The sequence below is a fragment of the Diaporthe batatas genome (genome assembly GCF_019321695.1).
Source record: "Diaporthe batatas strain CRI 302-4 chromosome Unknown Contig00011, whole genome shotgun sequence".
Taxonomy (NCBI): Eukaryota; Fungi; Ascomycota; class Sordariomycetes; order Diaporthales; family Diaporthaceae; genus Diaporthe; species Diaporthe batatas.
In genome coordinates, this window is record NW_025408558.1 from 355,116 (window position 1) to 379,013 (window position 23,898).

At 54.8% G+C, this 23,898-nt stretch overlaps 9 protein-coding genes across 9 annotated transcripts; 3 read left to right on the forward strand and 6 right to left on the reverse strand.

The window, feature by feature from the left end:
* Window positions 1-1,180: 1,180 nt before the first annotated feature.
* KVR01_009425 (uncharacterized protein) lies at window positions 1,181-1,846 on the reverse strand (the record flags this gene model as incomplete). Its single annotated transcript, XM_044782286.1, has 3 exons — window positions 1,181-1,560; window positions 1,594-1,679; window positions 1,734-1,846. The coding sequence occupies 3 exons, from the start codon at window positions 1,844-1,846 to the stop codon at window positions 1,181-1,183; spliced, it is 579 nt and encodes a 192-aa protein (XP_044641927.1).
* Window positions 1,847-7,937: 6,091 nt separating this feature from the next.
* On the reverse strand, window positions 7,938-9,494 carry KVR01_008882 (uncharacterized protein). The gene has a single exon (XM_044781544.1). It carries the CDS (start codon window positions 9,404-9,406, stop codon window positions 8,111-8,113), a length of 1,296 nt encoding a protein of 431 aa, XP_044641384.1. The 5' UTR covers window positions 9,407-9,494; the 3' UTR covers window positions 7,938-8,110.
* An 895-nt stretch (window positions 9,495-10,389) lies between these two features.
* Window positions 10,390-11,337, forward strand: KVR01_009323 (uncharacterized protein; the record flags this gene model as incomplete). The annotated part of the gene is made up of 2 exons (XM_044794096.1): window positions 10,390-10,708; window positions 10,790-11,337. The coding sequence occupies 2 exons, from the start codon at window positions 10,390-10,392 to the stop codon at window positions 11,335-11,337; spliced, it is 867 nt and encodes a 288-aa protein (XP_044641825.1).
* Window positions 11,338-11,458: 121 nt separating this feature from the next.
* Window positions 11,459-13,260, reverse strand: KVR01_009086 (uncharacterized protein; the record flags this gene model as incomplete). The annotated part of the gene is made up of 2 exons (XM_044782988.1): window positions 11,459-12,909; window positions 12,975-13,260. 2 exons carry the CDS (start codon window positions 13,258-13,260, stop codon window positions 11,459-11,461), a joined length of 1,737 nt encoding a protein of 578 aa, XP_044641588.1.
* A 1,495-nt stretch (window positions 13,261-14,755) lies between these two features.
* On the reverse strand, window positions 14,756-15,226 carry KVR01_009580 (uncharacterized protein; the record flags this gene model as incomplete). Its single annotated transcript, XM_044792014.1, has 1 exon — window positions 14,756-15,226. One exon carries the CDS (start codon window positions 15,224-15,226, stop codon window positions 14,756-14,758), a length of 471 nt encoding a protein of 156 aa, XP_044642082.1.
* Window positions 15,227-16,170: 944 nt separating this feature from the next.
* KVR01_009526 (uncharacterized protein) lies at window positions 16,171-17,637 on the reverse strand (the record flags this gene model as incomplete). The annotated part of the gene is made up of 2 exons (XM_044792038.1): window positions 16,171-17,382; window positions 17,461-17,637. 2 exons carry the CDS (start codon window positions 17,635-17,637, stop codon window positions 16,171-16,173), a joined length of 1,389 nt encoding a protein of 462 aa, XP_044642028.1.
* A 1,158-nt stretch (window positions 17,638-18,795) lies between these two features.
* Window positions 18,796-20,640, forward strand: KVR01_009517 (uncharacterized protein; the record flags this gene model as incomplete). Its single annotated transcript, XM_044789516.1, has 1 exon — window positions 18,796-20,640. One exon carries the CDS (start codon window positions 18,796-18,798, stop codon window positions 20,638-20,640), a length of 1,845 nt encoding a protein of 614 aa, XP_044642019.1.
* Window positions 20,641-21,149: 509 nt separating this feature from the next.
* Window positions 21,150-22,186, reverse strand: KVR01_008984 (uncharacterized protein; the record flags this gene model as incomplete). The annotated part of the gene is made up of 3 exons (XM_044786422.1): window positions 21,150-21,251; window positions 21,336-21,971; window positions 22,058-22,186. 3 exons carry the CDS (start codon window positions 22,184-22,186, stop codon window positions 21,150-21,152), a joined length of 867 nt encoding a protein of 288 aa, XP_044641486.1.
* A 260-nt stretch (window positions 22,187-22,446) lies between these two features.
* On the forward strand, window positions 22,447-23,628 carry KVR01_008969 (uncharacterized protein). Its single transcript, XM_044788974.1, has 2 exons — window positions 22,447-22,643; window positions 22,702-23,628. Exons 1-2 carry the CDS (start codon window positions 22,627-22,629, stop codon window positions 23,624-23,626), a joined length of 942 nt encoding a protein of 313 aa, XP_044641471.1. The 5' UTR covers window positions 22,447-22,626; the 3' UTR covers window positions 23,627-23,628.
* Window positions 23,629-23,898: the final 270 nt, after the last annotated feature.

Here is a 23,898-nt window from a genome sequence, read left to right on the forward strand (position 1 = left end):
TTCTAATCCCCATGTGGTTTCGTTCGTTTCTGATCCCCATACAAATAAAACGTATGTGTCGCCTTCATACAGTGGTAAACGCTCAAGACTGGCAGAGTCGAGACATATCCGAGGAAGTTGACAACTTTTCGAATTTATCCGCCATCATGTCATTGGCTCCATTGTTTCCATCGCAGACCAAACCTCATGCTGAAGTTCAAAAAACACCTAGGTTGCAAAAGGAATTCCGAGTCAGCCTCCCAAATTGCTGCATTTGTTTCTTTCAGGCGGTAATTAGCGATACTTGTGTCTTATTCCATAATAGAAGGGCCATTTTTTCTTCTTTGATCGCTGAATCAAAGGACAACTTGAACTGTCGGAATAGGACCGAAAGACCACTCGGTGCAAATGGGGGGGGGCTCAGAACCTAATGCTGAAACTCGAGCAAGGTGTCTTCAAGATGGCTTCCAAGGTGACTATGCGTACATCGACTGCGCTTACAGTCGAATATATGGAAATATTCAATTTCTTGGTGAATAGACATGGTCATGCCCGTGCCGTGATTCGTGAGCCTGGTATGGCTGTGCCAGTTGTATGCTTCTGTAGTCAAAATGACTTCCAAATTTGAGAGCTTAGCCGAACAAGCTCGGCCGTCGTTGAGTCTTCAATCTTGCTAACAGAGGAGGCGCACACCTGGGCAGGTCTAGATAGAGCAAGAGCACCGGCAAATGTCAGTCCTGGGGTCTGGCCGGTCCGAGTCGTGCGAGCAGTGACCGGCACAGTGACGGGCACTGGCTGTGGCGTACGGTGAGAGAATGAGTACTTGGGCGGAGACAGTCCCACAAGCAATGTCGGTAAATACTCGAATTAGCTTCGAACGGGATAGCGCTGCCACAATCGACGAGCTCGAGGAGGAAAACAAATGCAGACTTGTTCAACTTGCAGCCACATCAACGCCAGGTTGCGGTCCGAGTCAGATTTGCCCCGCTCATGATGCATCCAGTCAGTTTTACACTCCATAGAGGGTCTCATCGAACGGGTGCATCCGTCTCTTCTGTATTTCAACTCCTCACCGCACAATTTGTGAACAAATGCCCACTCAATCAGGGCTGAGGCCTTCCCCTTGGATCATCGACATATGCAGCGTGATGAGAAGCAGAAATTTTTTCTTTCCAATTTGTCATTCGTCCGTATTGCGACATTAAGCGAAACTGCTAGAAGCTGTCACTCTCGAGATGCTCTTCACACTCTCCTTCCGTGTGTGCCTGACACCGTAAGACGTGCTTTTGTTGTTGATTTCGGCTCTGGATCCAAACTCCTCGGGCGCCTTGAAGGGATTCACCTGCTGCGCAACATATGGATCCTCGTAGTACCCCTTGCTAGTCTGGGCCTGCAGCCCACTCTTGCTCCTCTGAAGCTCGATCCCATCGTCATCAGGGTCGTTATCCGTGCCGCCTGTGCTGAGGCGGCGGTGCTCAAGCGTCACTTTGACTTCGTGCGTCACCAGGATCTTTGACATGTCGATTTGCTGGAGCACGGGCCAAAATACTGGTAGTGAAGCGCAAACCACAGCTACATCTACTTCGAGAGCGGCGAGGACGATTGGAGTTGGGCCGTACCAGGTCGGATCGAACGTTGGGGTGGTAGTGGCTCGTGTTTCGACAATCGACGCCAGGCGCCATATGGAAAAGATGCTGGCCCTGTAAAAAGTCAGCTATGCTGATGACATTGGTACCGGATAGGGAACAGCTTACAAGCTGCCGATGCTGAAGAGGCCGATCAGCGCCCATCGTGATCTCCTGTTTTGGGTCTTGTTGTAAAGCAGCAACGGTGCAGGAATAGCAAGGATGATCATGTCGAGGATCATGTTTGTTGCAGTCAGACTCGTATAAGTAGCGACAAATTCGTCCACTTCGAGAGAACCGAAGGCATATCGTGTTGCAGGAATCGCCAAATTCCAGTAGGCTCGGATTGGTATTGTGGGCACCCAGCCCATGATTCCGTATGCTATAGACCACGCAGCGACAACAATGATGGTAGCGACGGTGGTATACCACAAGCGTGATCCTCTCTCATAAATTCGAAGGTACTGAAATAGTAGCGCCAGCTTAATACAGCCTGCACTCGTTGGGTACGTGGCATTGGCGATGTAGAAGATCTGACCGCGGCTTTGATTAGCTTGAATTACAAGAGTGAAAACAAAAGGCGCACGCTTACTTTCAGATATTGCGACATTCGCTGCTCTCCGAGGAGAATAAAGTGCTGCCCGAAGCCTGTAGTAGTCGAGTGACATATTGATATGGAGCCGGCGCTTGTCATGACCTGTCGCGCACTGTTGGTTCACGTTCCTTTTTCAGGTCTCCAGACCTCAACTCACAAGTGCTAAGACAAGAAAGAAGTCATCCCACCACGGCGACTTGATAACAAATAAACGGGTATAGAATCGCAGAAGAGCACATAGCCAACTCAATATCTGTTCGTGGTAACGATGATCTGTCAGATGGATCTTCCGAAAGGACGGCGTTTCGAGCAAGTACCAGTACGAGGCGATTTATGCATCACCCGATTGCGCGTACCATGAAGCTTATTACGACCCCGAGGATATTCTGAGTGTGGTTGAGAAATTCCGGTTCCTCGTGGAGATTGTCTTTGGAACCGATCAAGTCGGTCATGAGCGCCATTATCGTATCATTACTCTTTCTTCTCGGTGAAGATGTGCAATTGGGTGCCGATTGTTGGACGTGGATCGTGGATCGCCGGCAAGTGCTTTTTAGTGAGTGGCCTGTCAGACTGGAGCCAGCGGTGATCGGTAGTGGTTTGCGTCGAGTCTAGACGCCAAGGCCAAACTGCCGTAGTCAAGTCCGGGGAGCGTGGCTTTTTGTGATGCTGCATGAGACATAGCTTCCGGGCTGGATTGTGGGTGTGGGCCGGTGGATCACACTGGAGATTTCCACACGGGCCCCTGATGATCACAAGAAAAATCCAGGCTTGAGTTGGCCTCAGCTCCGCCGCACACATCAATGGAGTGGAATGTGTCGTGGCAGGGTTTTGGTGAGACGAGAGGAGTCGCCCGAAAGATGCGCCCACGGAGTTGAATTTCCCTTTGCGGAAAACCAAGGGAAACAGAAGAAACGCCAGCTCGGGATCGATCATCAGACGGCACTTGAGCATCTCAAAACCTTGATCCTTGGGATGAGTATGGGATGGCAGGTGTGTATCTCTGAGAGGTCAAAGCTCTCATGCATGTCACGCCGCCAAGATTGCCACGTTCCCAACCCTGTAAAACGGAATGTGTGACGAGTTCCGGCAAATTTTGTGGCCAATGATTGCGGTATTGAGTCAAGAATCAAGTTGTGCTCTGGCCCTTTTCCAGCGAAACCTTCTATATAAGTTGATGTTAAGTGCAGAAGTGCCCAGGTGGTGGGACCTGAGGCCTTCTGCCGTGCCGTCGACCGACCAGGCAGGGATATATGCCTGAAGATGTGGATATATGAGCTTTGACCTCGCAAGGCACGACAGATCTGGATTCCGTCGCCGAGGACCCTCATCTTTTACATGACTTGGTTGGAATGACCACCATCTTAGTCATTTCCTCAAGCCCAGCATAGGCCACCGACCTAGACTGCTATCTTAGGATGAAGCCGGAAGCCGCAGGTATTGTCACGCAGCCAGGCCCAAGGCGCGAATACCCGCCTACCTTAGAGTTGCACTGGTGGAGACTTGTGTGGGTTTGGGGCTATAGTGAATATGAATCCCTGCGTAAGGGGCTGCTCAAGATTCTTGCGACATGTCTGGCGGGCGCGAGCCGTGCGAATTGAGAGGCTCCTCCATAATTCAGAGTAAGCGCTTCAATGTTGAGGCAACGATATTTGCTGTGTCATGATCGCTTCTGCGAAGCTTCAAACGTGCACGGGCTAACAAATTCTCTTTCGATCTGGCACACCCTCGGACGACGAGAGCCGAGATATCAAAGAAGCAATAGCTACAAGCCACATTGGATCCTACATGTGCGAGTCCCCACAGGCGATCGCCGGCGCCCCTCATCGGGGCTGTTGCCGGGTAGTCCATGGCGTTAACGTTTGAGGCTAGTACCGGCGATCAGCACGGCTTTTTTTTCTTCTGCCTCCCTGGTAGTATGTCTGGCCTGCCGTGATTTCGTCAATGGTAGCCCAGCGCTGCCGGCCGGTATCAACCCGGTGACGAGCAAACACATGCGGTCAGGAGTCTGCCCTGGCTGACCCCTTTTCACGATGGCTACAGGTCAAATCTCGTCGACGAATTACCACAGCACTGTAGAGCTTCCGGCTTGGGTCCGGTCCAATGGCCTGAACCCCAACCGCCGGGGTCCCGGCAACGGGCTACTTTCAGCGTCTTGCCATCGCGGCAACGTCCAAAGTTCCTGGTCAGCGAATAAATGGAGATGCCTCATTTCCGTCACTCATGCACGTCCGGACGAATGTGCCCGTTGAGAAGTGCCGGTTGAGACCTGTAAGAGGATATGTACGCACTAAATTTTCGTACAGCTCAATTTGCAAATAACACCTTTGAGGCGCCCTGAGCACTGTGACATGTTTGAGTTTTCTCCTTGTGGTCAGTCGTAGTTGTGTCCGGATCGCGGCTGTCCTTTTGATCTCAGGGTGCAACAGTAGGGTAAGCCAGCCACTGGAGGGACGACTGCCAGAGAGCAACTGTCACATATCTCGCTTCGATGCGGGTGCGATGCGGACGGTGTTTTGTCATTGAACCAGCATAGGTACCCGAAGTTATGGGACTATCTGTACTCTACAAGCTCCTCTACTGAGCCGAAATTGCAGCAAGTATCCTTGAAGGAACAATCCAACGTATCTTTCAGGATCAATGCAGTAAGTTCCTCCACTCAGGCATCTTCACAATGACTTTCCAATTTGCTTCTGCTACCAGCGCATTCTAGCCGGCAACATTTAGTAGTACATCCGCCCAGGCAGAGTCTTCTTATTATGCTATTGGCATTGTTATTTCTTAAACGCTGGGTCTTTGAGCGTTTACTACTGAGTGAAGGGACCGTACACCTTCGGGATATATAATACGGATTAAGAACGAAACCACCTAGCGAGCAATGAAGTCCCTCTACTCATTTGAAAACTCTGGGCATCTGGTATTGAATATATTGAAGCGTTAATCTCGAGCAAATCCGAAATTGATGAGCGTTTTCGCGGTGCTGAGCTCAGGGAATACTAAAATATGCCGCGAGCGAAACGTGTGGAGAGGACTTTTTACTCCACAAAGCTGATGAAACCGGCACAGCTCCCAGTGCTTGTTATCCAAGAATACTTGGAATCTAGTTCCGTGTCTTTCAAGGGCTGAGAAAGATCATTCCTGATCGATTCACGTGTTTCTTGGTAGTACAGTCTCATAGAAGTTGCCCAGGTGTCCGTGTTTCAAGCCGAAGCTTTTTGAGGTCTATTCCTAAATAAGTCTAATGCCAAAATGGTACCTAGGTATCTAGGTATTTTCAGTTGGACTGGACCACAAGGATCACGTACGCACCAGCCGAAAATGGGCAAGGCTGGTTGATTCAATGTCAGCAGTCCGCCGGTCGAAGCATCATCGGAATCGATCCCAACACACCGAAACCGCCCTCGCCCTGACAACGGCAGCAAGTGGTGGAGGACTTTCTGCCCGGATCAGTCCCCGGATGAGCATTCTATCACTTTATTAGGCATCAATATGGCCGCTGAACATGTCCAGAAAGACGCCAACCCGTCAGCAGACACACGGCAGATCGCTCCGACATTTACTGAGACATTTCCAGACACTCTTGAAGTCGATAATGGGCTTGCGCAATACAGTTGCCAGCCATGTGCGAAACGCAAGGTCAAGTGCGACAAAATGAGGCCAATCTGTTCCAGCTGTGCCAGCCGTAAACTGCAATGTGTATATCAGGCGCCTCCACCCCGACGGCGGAAGAGGCAGTCAAGCGGCGGTGATGTCTACGAAAAGCTCGCTCAGTACGAGCGTATCTTGTCCGAGCATGGATTGCTGCCACAGGAATCCCAAATATCACCTGCCACTGGAGGAGGTTCGCCACGGGAGCCAGTTTCCCTGCGTTTTATTGACCCGCATCCAGAAACTTCGAGATGGGGCAAAGTCGTGGTCGGCCACGGGAGGTCGAGATACATGAACAGCATTATCTGGCGCAGCCTAGAGGATGATGATGTGCAGCATGCGTTTGTTGAAGACGGTCATCGTCACGAAGAACGTGGTGATGCTTTGAGTTGCACAAGGAGCCCCCTGTCTGATCCTCTGGCGGGAGCGTTAATGGGCTATCAAGAGAACTTACTACACTGCCACCCCACGCAGAAAGAAGCATCACTCCTGTGGAATATTCATATTGAGAGCGTGGAGCCCATATGCAAAGTATTGCATATTCCGTCGGCGACCAAGATGGCGCTAGCAGCCGCTCGGGAGCCTCAAACGGCATCGGGAGCTGATGAGTGCGTTTTGTTCGCGGTATATCATTTCGCCATCTTCTCCTTAACGGAAGAAAAGTGCGTCAAGCTATTCGGTCGATCTAGATCTACTCTGATGCAGAAATTTCATTTCGCGACTCGGCAAGCCCTCGTCAACGCGTCCTTTCTCACGACCGCAAATACTTCAGTTCTGCAAGCTCTGATTCTGTTTTTGCTTGCTTGTCGCCACCATTATGATCCACAAACATATTGGATCCTAACAGGCGTCGCTGTTCGCATTGCTCAACATATGGGACTCCACCGCGACGGTGAGGCGATCGGGTTGCCACCATTTGAGGTACAAATGAGGAGGCGCTTGTTCTATCAACTAATCCCACTCGATGGTGTAGCGAGCCAGCTGTCGGGAACAGGCATCGCTGTTGCACCAGAGTCCTGGGATACTCAGGAACCACTCAACATCAACGATGACCAAATGTGGCCGGAAATGACCATCAGGCCAGAAGAGCAAGAGGGAGCAACCGAGATGATCTTCTGCCTGGCTCGAGCATGCATCGGGAAGTTTTTTGCCAGGTCGATGCGTGGCACGGCTAAGGACCACAAAACAGTTGAGACTCTCATCAAGGAGGCCGAGAGTGAGGTGGAGGAAAGGTATATCCGCTACTGTGACGTTGTTAACCCGCTACACTTCCTGACCGTCGGCATGGCGAGATCAGCCATAACGGCTATGCGAATAAAAGCCAGTTTGCCAAGAGTCCGGGATAAGACCGCCACGAATGAGGACAGGAAAGAACTGTTCCATTTGGCGCACAGGATCATCGACACAGATGCAGCTGCTTACGCCAACACAAGCCTTCAACGATACCATTGGCATGTGAGATCTTTCTGGGCATATGGATCGTGGGAGTCCTTGATTTATGTGTTGAGCAGCATGCGAATTCCAGGCCTACTCTCCATCGATGAGAGTGATGGCACGTGGAACAAGGTAGAGCAGGTTTATACCAACCATGACGACTTGCTGATATCGAAACAACCCTTGCACATGGCATTCGGAGCCCTTACTCTGAAGGCTTGGGACTCCAACCCTCCCAGACGCGGGACCCCTGAACCAGAGTTCATCAGAACCCTTCGCACCCGGCGGGAGCGCAAGCCTGCGATCACAGCAGAGACAGATGGCAGCGAAGTAACAATTTCAGAACCGAGTAAAAATAGGGAATCGCCAAATGACTCGGGAATTCAGTTCGCTGGTAGCTCGGGATTCGACGACTTCTCTGGTGCCTTGGATTTTGACATGGCCAGGGACTTCAGTCTCGATACAGAAGATTGGGCACTGTGGGATCGGTTAATCAGGGACGAAAACGCTCAAAGACTGCGTTGACATGGTCTCAAATATATTGAAACTTGTATCAGGATCTGGATCCGCAATACCTAACAATTCAATGATTACCGACGTACGGCAAATTCCGTAGAAAAACTTGAGATGTAATTCTGAGGCACTTATATAAATTGTGGTTTGGTTATGACTGTGCATTAGTTTACTGCCCTTAGACCATTATCATCCTATAACTAAGGTTATGTAAGAAAAGAAAGTATATATGTACCTAGGTATGGCCCCCGTTTTCCCTCCGGAGTATGACCCAATCACACACAACGTCTACCAGGCGCGTCTAAAAGCCGAGACGGCGTCACAACTGATCCCTCTTGTCCTCAAAATGCCATTCGTAGTCTGGCAATCCGAATTTGTCGCCGCCAAATGAGCTCGAGAACAGCCCACCAGCCCAGGCAACAATACCACCAAAAGCACCCATCCCCCAACAAATGACAGAAAGGATCCGGTTCCGAACCCATATTCCCCAGGCTGTCTGTGGCGCAAAAATCCAGGGAATTCCTGGGGGGATGCTCTGGAGATCGTCGATTATAGGCCTCATGCGCTCCTCGTAACCTCGGAGTCCAGCTTCCACATCACCCTTGTGCAAGCTGATTTCGCCAGCCAGTACATAAGCACCAGCCATGGCCAAACTCGTGCCAGTACCGGTAGGGCCCGGCGCGTAGCCCGCATCACCGACCAGGACGAGGCGTCCCTTGAACAGGCTGGGCACCTTTACCTGCACGATTTCAGACGCATAAAAGTCGTCGGAAGCCTTCAACCCTTCGATTATCTCCTCTGTCTTCCAGCCGGCCCCAGAAAACTGCCCAGCCACGTACATCTTCAGGGCATCACTCCCCTGCTTCGCAGCCTCCCTGAATGGCAAAGTCGCATCCTTGCTATTGCGTGGGTGGATTTTCTGAGTGATCACACGAGTGACCCCGGAAGGATCTGGCCCGAGACCAAAGAATCGGCCACCCGGCGCTGTCCAGGCCTGTGCCGTCTTGCTGCCATCGAGAAGGTCCTTGTCCACAGAGAAGTATGCAGACCAGCATTCGAGTGATCTGATGTGATCACGAACACCGCAGCCAAGCCCCATGGCCCGGGTTCGCGACGTGGCGCCGTCGCAGGCCACGACAAGGTCATACTGCGTCGCCGGCTGGCCGTTGGTGAACTCGACAGTCACGGGCCCGTCCTCGTCAGTCTGCCGCATGGACGAGATCTGCTCGCCAAATATGTATTTTATCCTCTCGTTGTTGCTGGTCAGGTCGAAAAGGATCTGTGCCAGGTCGCCGCGGAAGATCTCATACTCGGACACGAGCGACTGCTGGTTGACATCGCCGGTGGTGGTGATGGTCGCGAACGGTCTGCCGTCGTCGCCCACGAAGCTGATTCCATCCATTCCCGTGGTCTTTGCCTTGACAGCGTCTTCCATTCCGGGAATTTTACGCATGACCGAGACGCCAACGTTGCGAATGTCGACGTTTTGCCCGCCGGTGCGCAACTCTGGAAAGCGTTCGATTATAGTGACGTTGGCGCCAGCTTTGGCTAGCCAGTAGGCTGCTGTTGGTCCTGCGACGGAGGCACCCACTATGAGGACTTTTAGATCAGACATGTTTGGGAAGTATAGTGATTGTCGTAAGTACAAAGTTAAATCGAAAAGTGAATACTGCTGCTGTATTACAAGTCCATGTCTGTAACAATTGTTGGGTGTGCCATCTATGTATGTGTATATATATACCATCACCATCGGACCAATTCGGTGCTTGACCCAAGCTTTGGCCGTTGAATGCTAAGATGTCCGGGCCCGAGACAACGGGCCTCAACGGCCGAAGAGACCCACGAGTTGGGTAGGAACCGGGCCCGCGCAGCGCTAGTTTGCCCACAGCAAATATGACGTCCTCAGTTGGACTTTCGCATAGCCGTATGTAGTTAGGCTGGGGCTGTCCAGCTCGCATAAGACGTATCCGAACACCGACACGTCGAAGTGGCCTAACCTTAATAGGGCATCTAGGTAGACCACATGCGTACTTATTTAGCCTCACAGCGTCTACCTGACCGGTAGTGCAAAAACAATCATACCATTACTGTATTTCTCAAGACATTGTAACATTATTATGTATTCTTCAAGTTTACTAATAGCACTTATGAAGGGGTCACTTCGAATGTTCTATCAACCTTGGAAGGCAGATGTTGCAGAGGTGAAATTACATAAGCATCCAAGTCCCGAGGACTGACATCAACCAACTTGTGGTACCTGGGTACCTACTTGCTTAATTACTTACAGAGGTACCTGTGGCCAACACGGCTGCCTACCTACATGTGCACTCAATGCATGCTCCCCAGCACCAACTGGCTCTTGATTGAAAAGAGAATCCATCACTACCTAATGCTCTCCGGGTGACTCAGCACGGTCAGCCCCACACTGTACTCACTCCCACTGCTGTTGGCAACGGTATGAAGGCAGCAGCGGTACACAGCCCCTCCCTCGTCTCCCTCAAAAGCTTGACACGACCATCTCATTCACTGCTGGCGAGATCCAGCACCATTCATCGGCTGTTGTGGACGGGCACGACCTCTGCTCGCGCAAGATCAGCCATGGCCCCACGCACGTCCATCGAGGACTTCCAGGACCTCATCAAGTCCAGCAACCGCATCGTCGCCCTCTGCGGAGCCGGTCTCTCGGCAGCCTCGGGCCTGCCCACGTTCAGAGGGGCAGGTGGTCTATGGCGGAACCACGAGCCCACCTCCCTCGCGACCCCTGAGGCTTTTGAGGAGGACCCTGCTCTGGTCTGGCTCTTCTACGCATGGAGGCGACACATGTGTCTCAAGGCACACCCCAACGAGGGCCATCGCGCCCTGGCCGAGCTGGCAAAGAAGAAGAATAATTTCATCTGCCTGACGCAGAACGTCGACGGTGAGCCCCCCCGTCCGGGCCCCCAGTGTTCTGAGGCCAAACTTGAAGTAGAGCGGAGTGACACTGACATCTTGACCACAGGCCTGTCGACCCGAGCGGGCCACCCCGCGGACAGGCTGCACCTCCTCCACGGGAGCATCTTGGACATCAAGTGCTTTGACGAATGCGGCTATGTCGACAGGGACAACCTCTCCGACCCGCTCTGTCCCGCGCTGGAGGCCGCGTCGGCGGTGAGCACGGCACCAGATAACGCCGGCAGGCTGCCCCTGCTGGACCCCAACGTGCCCATGCCCCGGATCGACGTCAAGGACCTGCCGCACTGCCCGAACTGCAAGACTGGCCTCCTCCGCCCCGGCGTCGTCTGGTTTGGTGAGGCGCTGGACAGCAAGATGCTGGACGACACGGATGACTGGATCGACTCGGCGCCCGTGGACGTCATGTTGGTGGTGGGCACCGCGGCTGTGGTTTACCCTGCTGCTGGCTACACGCAGAAGGCCAAGAGTATGGGCGCTGTTGTCGCGGTTGTCAACCCTGACAAGAGCTCCTCCGCTGGCCTGGGGTCCAAGGACTTCTTTTTCGAGGGCGACGCTGCCGAGATTCTTCCTAAGCTGTTTGCTAAAGTTATCTGACGTCTCCAATCTACGTGTGGGGGACGTGTACAGTCAGTCCATGGGCAGGTGCTATTAAAATTATCATTGCTGGATTATCTAAAGGGGTATCAAAGTCTTTCTGCTCTCGTCTCGTCTTGTTCTATAGGTTAATCGCAATCTTGACCCCGACAGCGGTCGAGTCGCCCAGCTCCTTGATGAGCTCCGACGCCCGCTCGGCGGCCACCATGACGCCGAACTGCGGGTTGACCGTCAGCGGGGCGACAATGCTCGCGTCAACGACGTGGATGTTCTCGGTGCCGATCACCCTCGTCTGCGCGTCCACGCACTTTCCGATGCGGCAGCTGGAGCTCCAGTGGTTGACCATGCCCCTCGCGTAGGCCGACCACGTCGTGATGTAGGTCTTGATCTCCTCCTTGGTGGCCGCCTTGGGGATGTTGAGCGGCACCAGGCCCGAGTCGCTCTTGTCCAGCGCCGCGAACAGGTCCGCGATGAACTGCGCGATGTCGTCGGCGTCACGGCCTGCAGGGTCGCTGTAGAAGTTTCCATCTCCGCCTCCCGGGATGAACTTGCCCGTCTTGGGGTCCTGGTTGAGGACCACCTTGCCGGTGGACAGGAGCCCTGAGGTGCCGTAGATGTTCAGTGTGATGGTGCTGTCGTTGGTGAAGTCGGAGTAGCCGGCCGTTCCGATGGTGCCCTGCAGGCCGGTTGGCGGCGTACCATCGGTGTGGTTGATATAGGTCCAGAAGGCGGACGTCTGGCCTGCGAAAGAGTATGGTCCGGAGCGGTCCTTGAGGTACATCTCACGGTCGGCCTCGACGGGAGAGTTGTAAGAGTAAGTGTACGAGTCGATGGATGGCCCTGTGAGCTCGATAAAGGTGTTTGGGTTGTCGAAGAGGCCGGCACCGACGTCGCTGTTGTTCAGCCACGACGACGGGGTCAGGGATGGGTCGAGGGCGCCCGCCTCGGAGAGGGTGGTAAGAACATCTTCGGGTCCGATTCCTGAGAGCATCAGGAGAGCAGGGCTGAAGACGGCGCCACCACTAAAGACGACGCGGCCGGTGGGGCTCAGGTGGATGGTGGTCTCAACACCGTCGACCACGGCGGAGACGCCGGTGGCCTTGGACCCGGTGCGCACAGCTCGCGAGACGGTCACGTTGCTCTGCAGCGAAAAGTTGGGACGCTGCAGGGCAGACTGCAGGTAGGTGGTGGCTGGGCCGCCCCGCTGGCCGTTCTTGTAATTGTAGGACGTGTGCCCAAAGACGGCGTGCTTCTGGTCTGGCACGTCGTTGAAGACCACCTCAGAGTAGCCGGCCCCGTCAACAAGCCACTTCCTGGCCGCCTCGTAGCCCGACTGCACGTTGGATGGAGTGGTCACCTCGACGGAGGGCTGCCTCTCGTACAGCCTCTGGGTGGCAGCGGCGACGTCGGCGCTCTTCCAACCGTCCGGGTGGAAGTTGTCCCAGTCTGAGGCTGGAGGCTGAAAGTAAAGGCCGGCGTTGATGGCGCTTGAACCACCAATTGTGCAACCGCCATAGGCGGCGACTCTGTCACCGCAAGTGAGGGTTTCGGATCCTGCGAAGATTGTGTTGTCTGTAATTATCAAAAAGAAGTATTAGTCATGAGCTATCAAAGTGTTTTTCAGGTTGGGGACTTACACAATCCTGGCACGTCCACACGGCTCATGTTTGTGCCGTCCAACCAAGCAGGCCTCTCCTTGCCACCCGTGATACCGTACGACGGGCCTCCCTGCTCCAAGAGCAGTGTTTTTGCGCCCGTCTCGCTCAACCTGTCGGCGACAATTATGCCTGCTGGTCCAGCTCCCACGACAATGAAATCGTAAGAGTCGGTTGTCCAGTCCCCTCCCCTACCGACCAAAGGAGCAGCCTCGACGCATCGCAGCAGCAGCGCCGCCAACGCCGACGTCTTGAGTGAGGCTCGCATCGTTGATAGCTGTGATATGATCAACTTCGTCCTTGATGAGTTTGTTTGGTTGATCTCGTTGGTGAGAGAGCAATGTAAGGTCGACTTGAGATAACGAGGCCAGGACGGGGCGGAGGGCAGTTTTTAAACTCTGATTCTAAGCTTCAACTTGTGGGATATGGGACGGCTGGGCAGGTGCAGTTCAGCCCCCACGCGGGTCGCGGCAGATTACTGTGGTGTAGAGCCTCGATCGTAACTTTGAAGTCAAACAATGAAAATAGAACTCTAAGATGAGGTGCGGGTCTTCCAAGTTGGCCGAAAGGGGTACTTGGGTACTTGATAATAACTAGTCAGCGGGAACCTCAAAACAATGCTGCCCCAGCTGCACGGCGGCGCAGCATCTATCGGGTTCATGCTTTCTTGTCCGCCTCGTTCAAGAAGGCCTAAAGCTAAAGCCTAAATCTAAAGGCTATGACATAATGAAGCCTTCATCCTTTGTCTGCGCCTCTGTCGTGTTGCCGTAAAGGTTGTTGTTGCATGACTTGTTACGAACTACCTAACTATGCTAGCTTGGCCCTACCCGAACGTGCCGTTGCCTCTATTTTACTAGGCTTTTTACAGGTCTAGTCTAGCACTTGAGCATGCTCTGCAGATCTCTTGGCGATTCGCGCCGTGAGACTTAGGTAGCTAGCTGCACGTTGAGGCCGTCGGCCTGGTTCCACGGAAGAGTCCACGGAATACGAGCATGCGAGGAAACCCCCGAGGGTCCACTAGATGAGCCGGGAACCCCGACACAGCTGATGGCCGGTCAGCAACAATGCGTTCGAGCTGAGTTGCTACCACTCCGTACCTCGTACCTCGTACCTACTTACTGAGCACTTAAGCCTGTCCTGACTGCGCCATTGCACTACAAATAGGTTTGGCGTGGGACAGTCTTGTAGATCTGCAGTGGGAGCACAGACGCGGAAATGCTCAAGTGGTCATCTTTTGCGCAGCTCGGGCTTGCCTTGTGCTGTGAATCTCTGAATTCGGAGACTGTCCGAGCATTCTAAGGTTTACGAGCTGCTGATCTCTATCAACCCCGACCATCTTCTGCTGCCGTTACCGTGGTTCCTCAACCTGTGCCGACTAGAACAGCTCCGAAGATCTTCAAAAACCTCGTATCCAAGTGAACCTCAACTCCTGAGCCTCAACTCCTGAACTTTAGAACCCAATGAATGACCTCTGCGCCGCCCTTTTCCTCCAACCCCAAGCAGCCAAAACCATCCATCCATTCATCCGTGGATGTCGCATTCTGCAGAATCCCCACAAGAAAACACCAGAAAAGAGTACTCGAAAACAAACCAAACCAAAATAAATCAAATCGCCAAGCTCTGACTTTCCCTTCCTTTCCGTGCCAGATAAACTCGAGTTCTTATACACACGCATCACCAACGCTGTCACCGTGATGCACACCTCGCCACTGGGCTCCCTCTTTTTTCTTTTGTTATCCGAAGGGGGCCAGACAGGAGCATGTCTAGCGCGGCGGATATCCATTCTCAACGTAGGACCCGTCCATGACCCGACCATCGCTGCCCGGCCCACCACTGCCGAGGGCGTTGAAGTCGGCGCCCTGCTGACCAGCACCGCCGTCCATTCGGCGCTGCCTTTCGTGTGCGGCTACCCCCTGAGCTTGCTGATTGCCACCGGTCCTGGGCCCGCCAAACATGTTGAAGTAGCTAGTAGACATCCTTTGGTAGAGGCCGTTGCTGCTGTCCTGCTTGCTGTAGGGTATCTGCTGGTCGCTGTTGGCCTCACGTCTGGCCTTTCGCCGCTTTTGTATAATAGGTAGGGCAATTGCGATAACGAGCAAAACTACCACGACAACGACGATCGCGATCAGGACTGGCTTAGGGAGGTTTCCTCCTTTGGTCTTTTTTTGTTTCTTGATTTTTCTTGCCATCAGGGTCACAAGCGGCGACATTTGGTCGAGTGCTATCGGTGCCATCTCCGCTGGATTCCGTTGAGATGGTTATTTGGACTTTCAAAGGGATTTAGTTTCGACGGGGAATGAGGTCGGTGTCAGTTATAAGCGCGAATGATGGTTTTCGCAGGCATCAAAAGTGTGTATATGTGGGTGGTGTGTAATGAAATCACGAAGAAGAGCCACGCAAGGAGCCAGGTCAGGCGCAAGCGCTGCACAAGAAGGACCGTGTCGCTGTTATGTATCCTTTGACCTTCACAGGGGCGGTTGCTGGGCCGCCTGCTGACGTCGAAACGAAACTTGCAGCCCTCCATATGACCTGGTGTTGAGGGCGTGAGTGAGCATCAACCTGGGCGCTGGCAGTTCCCGAGATCTGTAAACATTGTAGCAGGTCGACAAGACAAGCCCGGCCGCGGTCGAAACTAACATCAGATGTCAATCAGATCCGTTTCAAGGGATGCCGTCCTGGTTGGCGGGCCGAGTCGGGCGGCTGACTATTTGGGGGCTGCGCCGCAGACTTACAAAGGATGATTGGATATTGGCAGCCCATTTCTGAAGCGGGTCTACAGGTCGACTTTGTGGCCGACTTGAATTGCGGTTCGAGAACTTGCAACACCAAATAGGTGTGTGAAGACAGGCCGGATTCGCGGTCCGAGATAGCCCTGTCTCAGACCTGCGCAACATTGAAAGGATTGAACAGCACATGCAACCACGAAGAAATCGCCCCAGAATCGCCTTCAAATGCTGACCCCATGGTCTATGGCCCGGCACGGGAGGAGATCATAAACAACATAATTAGAAACAAAATGGCCGTGTCCATCGAGGGACCAGAGCGGGCAGGGCCAGAATGTTTTGGGGTTAAGACTAAGAACTTTGTGGCCCTGGCCTTGAGGAATAGAAAGTTGAGTACACAGGTACAATAGATGACGTCCTCCAGCTAGGGCGCCCATGTGGCCCAGTGGCCTGCATCAATGGGAGTCCTCGTCGTGCTGCTTGGTGGATATATTATCGCCCTCCGAGCTCCCTTTCTTGAAGTTCTGGTGCGCAATGGTCTCCAACGATAATCCCTTTGTCTCCTTGAGGAAGAAGAAAGCCACGAGTGCAATAACAACGTCGAAAACTCCCCACAGGAGAAATGTGCCCCAGCCCATATTCGCGATCATATACGGCGTCGTCAAGGAGAAGACAAAGTTAAACAGCCATTGGGAACCAACGCCAACGGCCACACCTGGCTCACGGATCCGAGTAGGGAATATCTCGGCCACATAAGGCCACGGCATCGGCCCCCAACTGAAGTTGTACGCGATGACGAACAGGTATATCAATGCTACCGTCGCAATACCAGCGCTGGTGACACTTGCTTGGTCAGGCGGAGGGACCGCCCTGACGACGGCCGCAGTGGTGATCTGGCACGCTGCCATGAAAGCAGCCCCCACGATCAGCACATTGCGCCGCCCGACCCGCTCCGAGACGAACAGGACGAATATGCCACAGGCAACGACCTTGATGGCGCCAAAGATGGCGGTGAGCAGCAGGCTCTTGTTGCCTGGCCCGACCAGGAGGTTGAAGTACTGTGGCCCAAAGTACGCAAAGGCCGTGGCGCCGCTGGCCTGCTGTGCTGCGAAGATGGCGAACGCGGCCAGGATTCGCCTGAAGTTGTCGCCCTGGAGGAGCTCCCTCGGCCGGAAGCCCTCGGTGGCGCGGACTTCCAGCTCAACCCCGAGCCTGATGTCCTCCATCTCCTCGAGCACGGCCTGGGAGTCGTCCGCCCGGATCCACTTGAGACTCTCGAGGGCCTCGTCGTGGCGGCCCTTCTTGGTGAGCCACCTCGTGCTCTCTTTCAGGGTCAGCATCCCGAGCCCGAGGAGCGCCCCAGGGACGAGCTGCAGGCCGATTGGGATCTGCCACTGCCGCGAGTTGCTCGGGCCCAGGGCGACGCCGTAGTCGACCCAGTAGCTGACAAAGATGCCAAAGGTGAAGAACCACTGGAAGAAGCTGCCGATCTGGCCCCTGATCTCCTTGGGCGTCATCTCGGAACTGAACATGGGGACCACCACGGTCGCCGTGCCCAGGCCCAGCCCGGCGATGACCCTCGCGGCATAAAAGGCCGCCAGAGAGTGCGTGTTGATGGTCTGGATGAGCGCGCCTACGAAAAAGACGAGGCTGGAGATCATCAGCGCCTTCTTTCGGCCGAGGCAATCCGTCAGCGGCCATGCCAGGAAGCATGCGACGAAGGCTCCGAGCTGCTGGAGACTGACAGACAGTGAGTTGGTCCGCGTTGCCCCGGCTTTTGCGTAGCCATAGTCGTTCTGGAACGAGGCGAGGGTCAACACCCCACCGACAATGCCTGAGTCGTATCCGAAGAGGAAACCCCCTATGCAGACCACGCTTCCAAGCCAGTAGGCGCGGATCTTCCCCAGCCGGGTGCCCTGCATCCTTCAGATGAGATGATGGCTGTCCCGCAGGATCAGCACTGGGAGTCGTTGATCAGGGGCGGTGACCTCTTGGAAAGCAGCATTGGAGGTATACTTCAACTTCAAATGGTAGCCTCAAGAGGTTGACAGTCGAACTTGGCCGCCCGGATATGTCTGAACAGGTGTAACAGCAGCATGCGAAGCCGTAGACACACTCTTTTGTCAGAGGTCTGTCCGGCCTTTTCTGTACTTGGGCACTTACCTTCGGTCATGTGGGAGCTGACGCATACCTGGACACCTCCAGGGCTGCACAGTGCAACATTATTCTCCAACCCAACTGAAAGCCTCCTACCATTCGCTGACAGCCTCTCGAAACGAGCTGCCGGCCACCAATTGGCTGCTCTGACGGTGCATGAGCAACATTGTGAATTCCCATACCTAGGTACTTGGTGAGTATTCTTCCATACGAGGAGCCAACGTGATCCATCCCGGCAACCATGCCATTTTCGACCAGTCAGAAAGAGATACAAGCTGTTCGGACACCAGTAGAGCAAAGAGGGCTTGCAGGTTCTCAACCGACGCCCTCTTCCCCGCAGCATTCGTCATTGGTCCCGAATCTGCAATGTGACCGACTTCCAGGGATCTACAGGAAGTCGGCCTCTGAGCATGCCACACATACATGCGCGTTAACTGTGTGTATTTGATGAACGAGGGGGCTGATGCGGGGTCCTTCACGTCTTGGGGGATATCAGAGCGCAGGAGCTGCAGGAGGGAAGACATAAATTGCTGTGCGGGAGCGAATCATGGTGAGCATCGATCGACTTCTACCTCGTATCAGCAGCTGATTAGCTAGGGAATGCTCGCAACGTGATGGATGAGTAGACTATGTGGATGTGATGTGCGCGACAACTCATCCCTCGTTGCAACGAGGCCGCATGTGGGGTATATATTGCTTCCAAATGCAAATTCCACATGGAGAAGAGAGGTTGCGTGTGCAATTCTGCTTGCGATTGATCTCACAGTGTTCCAGCTCAATCCGTATCTCCCTTGTTAAATAGCATGGGAGTCGAGGGCAGGGAACATCATCACGTCTCCCCTCAACTTCGAGTATATATATACTCCCTGGCCTTGTGATAACCGTGTTCAAAGTTGTCCAACACTTAAATCCCAGAAACCACCATGGCTCCCGGCAGGCGCCCCAACTTCCTCGTCATCGTCGCCGACGACCTAGGGTTCAGCGACATAGCTCCCTTCGGCGGCGAGATCAACACCCCTCACCTCGACAAACTCGCCGCGGGCGGCCTCCGCTTCACAGACTTCCACGCGGCGGCGGCGTGCTCCCCTTCGCGCGCCATGATCCTCACAGGCACCGACCACCACATCGCGGGGCTCGGCAACCTCATCGAGTGGACCAACATCAGCGGGCAGAACGACCCCAGCGGTGGCATGTCCACGGCCCCCCAGCGCGGGATGCCGGGCTACGAGGGCTACCTCAACGAGCGCGTCGCAGCGCTCCCAGAGGTCCTGCGTGACGCCGGCTATCTCACCCTCATGTCGGGCAAGTGGCACCTCGGCCTGACCCCAGAGCGGTCCCCTCGCGCCCGCGGCTTTGAGAGATCCTTTGCCCACCTACCCGCCTGCAGCAATCACTATGGTTACGAGCCGCAGCTCGAGGGCGCCGACAAGATCCCCGAGTTCATGACCATGAGCTACATTGCCCTGCACAGCGAGGACGGCGAATACGTGAAGAAACTGCCCGAGGGCTGGTATTCTAGCGACGGGTACGGGGACAAGATGCTCTCGTACCTCGAGCAGTGGAAGCAGGGCGAGGACCAAGACGGCAAGTCCGACGACGACAGAAGGCCCTTCTTTGCGTACCTCCCGTTCACCGCGCCGCACTGGCCCTTGCAGGCACCACAAGAGTACATCAAGAAGTACAGGGGTGTGTACGATGACGGCCCGGACGCACTGAGGCAGAAGCGCCTGCAGCGGCTCAAGGAGCTGGGCATGGTGGACCAGAAGGTCGAGCCCCATCCCGTCGTGGCGGACGAGGTCAAGCAGTGGGCCGAAATGAGCGATGAGGAGAGGGCCAACAGCTGCCGCGCAATGGAGGTGTTCGCAGGCATGGTCGAGTGCATAGATGCCAACGTCGGCAAGGTCGTCGACTACCTCGAGTCCGTGGGCGAGGTGGATGACACGTTTGTGTGCTTCATGTCCGACAATGGTGCCGAGGGCGCCGCGTACGAGGCATATCCCATAGTGCAGGGGAGCATGATACAGCACCTCAAAAAGTACTACAACAACCACATAGACAACCTTGGCAACGGCGACTCTTTTATCTGGTACGGCCCGCGCTGGGCCCAGGCCGCAACCGCCCCTTCGAGGTTGTACAAGGCATATACCACGGAAGGGGGCGTGCGCGTGCCCTTCATGATGAAGGTGCCGAAGCAGTGGGAGGGAGGCCTAGACAAGGGCGGCGTCACGCATCAGTTCAGTACGGTCATGGATCTTGCGCCGACGATTTTAGACCTGGCTGGCGTCACACATCCGGCGCCGGTATATCAGGGAAGAGAGGTTGTCAGCATGCGGGGGAAGAGCATGATGCCTTACCTTCAGAACGAGACCGGCAGAATCCACGAAAAGGACTTCGTGAACGGGTGGGAGACGTGCGGGCGTGCAGCCGTGCGGAAAGGGGACTGGAAGATGGTGTTTATTCCGAAGCCCAAGGGTCCGGAGAAGTGGCAGCTGTACAACCTGGTCAAGGACCCTGGTGAAATCCATGATCTGGCTGATCAGGAGCCACAGAGGCTGATGGATCTCCTCAAGCTGTGGGATCAGTATGTGCTGGAGACGGGCGTGGTGCCGCTATCAAAGGACCTGGGCAACTGGATGGCCGCAATGGAAGAGCAGATGCCTGAGAATGCGTGGATTGAGTATGAGTATTGGAAGGAGGGGGCGAGGGACGATCCGGCCAAATTCACCAAAAGTATCCCACGTTTTATACGACAGGTCAAAGCCATTTAGAGCAATGCCTAGGTAGTTCAGTGAGCATAAAGGTTCTTCTCGTTCACTCGTCACAGAACCCCCCGTGCCGTGCCATCCGGTTAAATACTGGAGAAATGCAATAGTCTGAGTACAGAACCAGTGATGGTCGCTCCCGAGTGATCTGGCATCATGCCTTAGTCGTCTATCGCTAATCACCGTTTAGGGGTGGTGTTGGGTAAGGAACTGCCCAGACGCCATGGTACTGTTGGTGAGGACGGACCTTCTTTCGCTGTACATGCCTTGCCGTCACTGCTGCTTGTGGTGTTAGGAGACGGGTTGCTTGAACCAAGAAGAAATTCCCGAGTACCCTTTCTGAAGAACCGACCTTTCCTGGGAAGAAGCTCAAGTGGCTTCCTTAAAATAGCGCGATATCCAGCCATTTGGTGGTCCAGACCAAGATTTGCGATACTCGACGCCTTAGAAACCCAGAGCCCATGATGTATTTACCTGTGATACTTGATCTAGATGAAAAGGTGACCCGTTGTTTATCACGACTTGAAGTTCATGCTGTATCCACCGGTCTTTGGGTCCTGTACCATCTGGAATTGATCCGTAGACAGCCCGAACGGCTTCAGGATTCCGTTGCCGAGCTAATAGCACCAGGAAAGGTCAGTCATTCAAAGGTTTCATGGCCGTTGATGAGATGAAGAAATTTGAGCCCAAGTCCCACTTACGTCTTTCAGTTTGCCCCACATCTCGGCCGTCTCCTTCTCCTTGGCCTCGTTGACACGCGCGGGCAGTACCTTCAGCTGCTGTTGCAGGAGCTTCCTGTCGCCGGGGCTGACGTTGTCCATCTTTGACAGGAGCGTGTAGTCCTCCACTGCGCCGGCGAGGTTGGTCCATCCGCCCTCCTCACTGCGGGCGCGGGCTCGCCTGATCAGGGCCTTGTATCGTATGCGCTTGATGTCGTCCCGCTTCTTGTCCCGGGCGACCTGGGCTGGGTCCTCCTTCTCGTCGTCTGGGATCGCAGGACCGGCCTTCTGGGCACCGGGGCTGATGATCTCATCCTCAACCTCCTCTTCCTCTTTGGCCTTGGCGTCGGCCGCAGCCTTCTCCTCCTCTGCGAGCCGCGACTCGAGCTTGCTAAGCTTGTCGAGGGCGGCGGTGGCGGTGGTGTTGGCGTTCTTCCACTCTTGCATTTTCAGATAGCATGCGGAGACGTTGGACTTGAGGACGGCGAGCTCGAAGTCGAGGTAGTTGGGGCAGACGGCAACGGCCTCGTCGTACTTGGAGATGGCAGCGTCATACTTGCCCGAGCTGAAGAGGGCATTTGCTTCGGTCTTGTGTGTGTTGGACTCGCCTAGGAGTTCCTGCCGGGAGATGCTATTGTCAGGCCAACCGCGTGGTAAAGACAGCAGTTCTAGGGAGAGGTCTCCGTATCATCATCTGTACTTACGGCCTCCTCCTCAGGCGAGAACTTGACGGGCTCGGCGTCTTCAGGAGCGTTGCCATTGTCTGCATCGTCCTCGTGTCCCGGCGTCTTGATGTACTCGGCAGGATTTGCAGCAGACGTCTTGCCAGACATCCTGATAGACCTCCTCGTCCCAGAAGAGAGGACAAGGGCTGCGTACTGGAAAAGCAATAAAAGCGAACAAGGTTGGCGGGTGTTGGTTGTCCACGGCTAAATCACAAAAAAAGATGCATGGGGCAAGACAAGCTATGACGATGTCCCGTCCTCCCGCCCGAAACCCCACGGGCCTGGGTGGGTCCCCTGTCCCGCGGCCCCACCAGTTTGAGTTGGGGCGCTCGAGCTTCGAACATTGAATGCCAAAATGCCCCTCCACACCCCCACCCACCCAAAGATGAAGGCGCTACGATGATTCACCGTAGCATCGCGCATGTTTCCCAAGACTTGCGACACTACAGTACACAACACTCCCCACGACACGCCTACCCAGACCTTCAGAACCCATCAATTCACCAACCCACTCTTCGTTTGAACCACTGAATCCGTGAGCCCAAAAGATGGCCCCAAGAACAGAGTCAGTACCTCACGTGTCCCGGCCCTCAGGCTGTTGTTTACTGACTCACTTTGCCCAGCTTCCCGCCCATACGGGCCTGCCTCTTTGACATGGACGGACTTCTCCTCGACACCGAAGACATCTACACCCAGTGCATCAACATCCTGCTCGCCAAATACGGCCGGCCCAACCTGCCATGGTCGATCAAGGCCAGGCTGCAGGGCCGCCCCGGGCCCCAGGCCAACGAGCTCTTCCACAACTGGGCCAAGCTGCCCATCTCGAACGACGAGTACATTGCTGAGTACTCGGCCCTCCAGCGCCAGCACTTCCCCAACGCCAAGGCCCTGCCCGGCGTCGAACAGCTGCTCCAGGACCTCGGCCGCACGAGATACTGGGACGTCGCCGGCGCTGACGCAGAGCGCGAGGACAAGCACAAGGGCGCGAAGAGGGTCCACATAGCACTGGCAACCTCCAGCAACAGCGGCAACTTCGCCCTCAAGACGGCCCACCTCACAGACCTCTTCTCCGTCTTCCAGTCGCCCCACCGCGTCCTGGGCGACGACAAGAGGATACAGCCCGGCCGCGGGAAGCCGCTGCCAGACATATACCTGCTCGCACTGGAGACTATCAACTCTACCCTGCCGCCGGGTGTCGCCCCAATCAGGCCGGAGGAGTGCCTCGTCTTTGAGGACAGCGTTCCAGGCGTCGAGGCCGGGAGGAGAGCCGGCATGCGAGTCATCTGGTGCCCCCACCCGGGGCTCAAGGGGGAGTACGCCGGCCGGGAGGCCGAGGTGCTGGCTGGCAGGACCGGCGAAGCCGGCGTAGGTGTTGACGAGCACCAGCTCGGGGAGATCGACGACGGCTGGGCGCAGTACCTCGAAAGCCTCGTCGACTTCCCCTACAGCTCCTACGGTATTGTCGTCCCTCCGAAAGACGTCGAGTCAGACCCCAGAATGAAGGAGACAGCAGAGACCGAGACAGTCGCGGTCGAGGGCGGAGCATAAGGGGTGGGATACGCTGTAATTTGGGGGTTGGTGTTTGCACCGTAAAAAAAACTGTTAGAAGGTCTTTTACAAGATATTTCACAAGTGTTTGCTTCTGGTGTGCAAACAACATCAAGTCTATGTGTATAACGTAGCCCGTCGAGACTGGGAAGAGCAGGATTAGAGTATGAGTTAGAACTAGTGTACACTTAGACAAGTAGGCAATTTTGGTCTGCGCAAGGACAATGCTTAGTTTACACTGTGCTCTTGTGTGATGTGCTTGCCTAAGTACA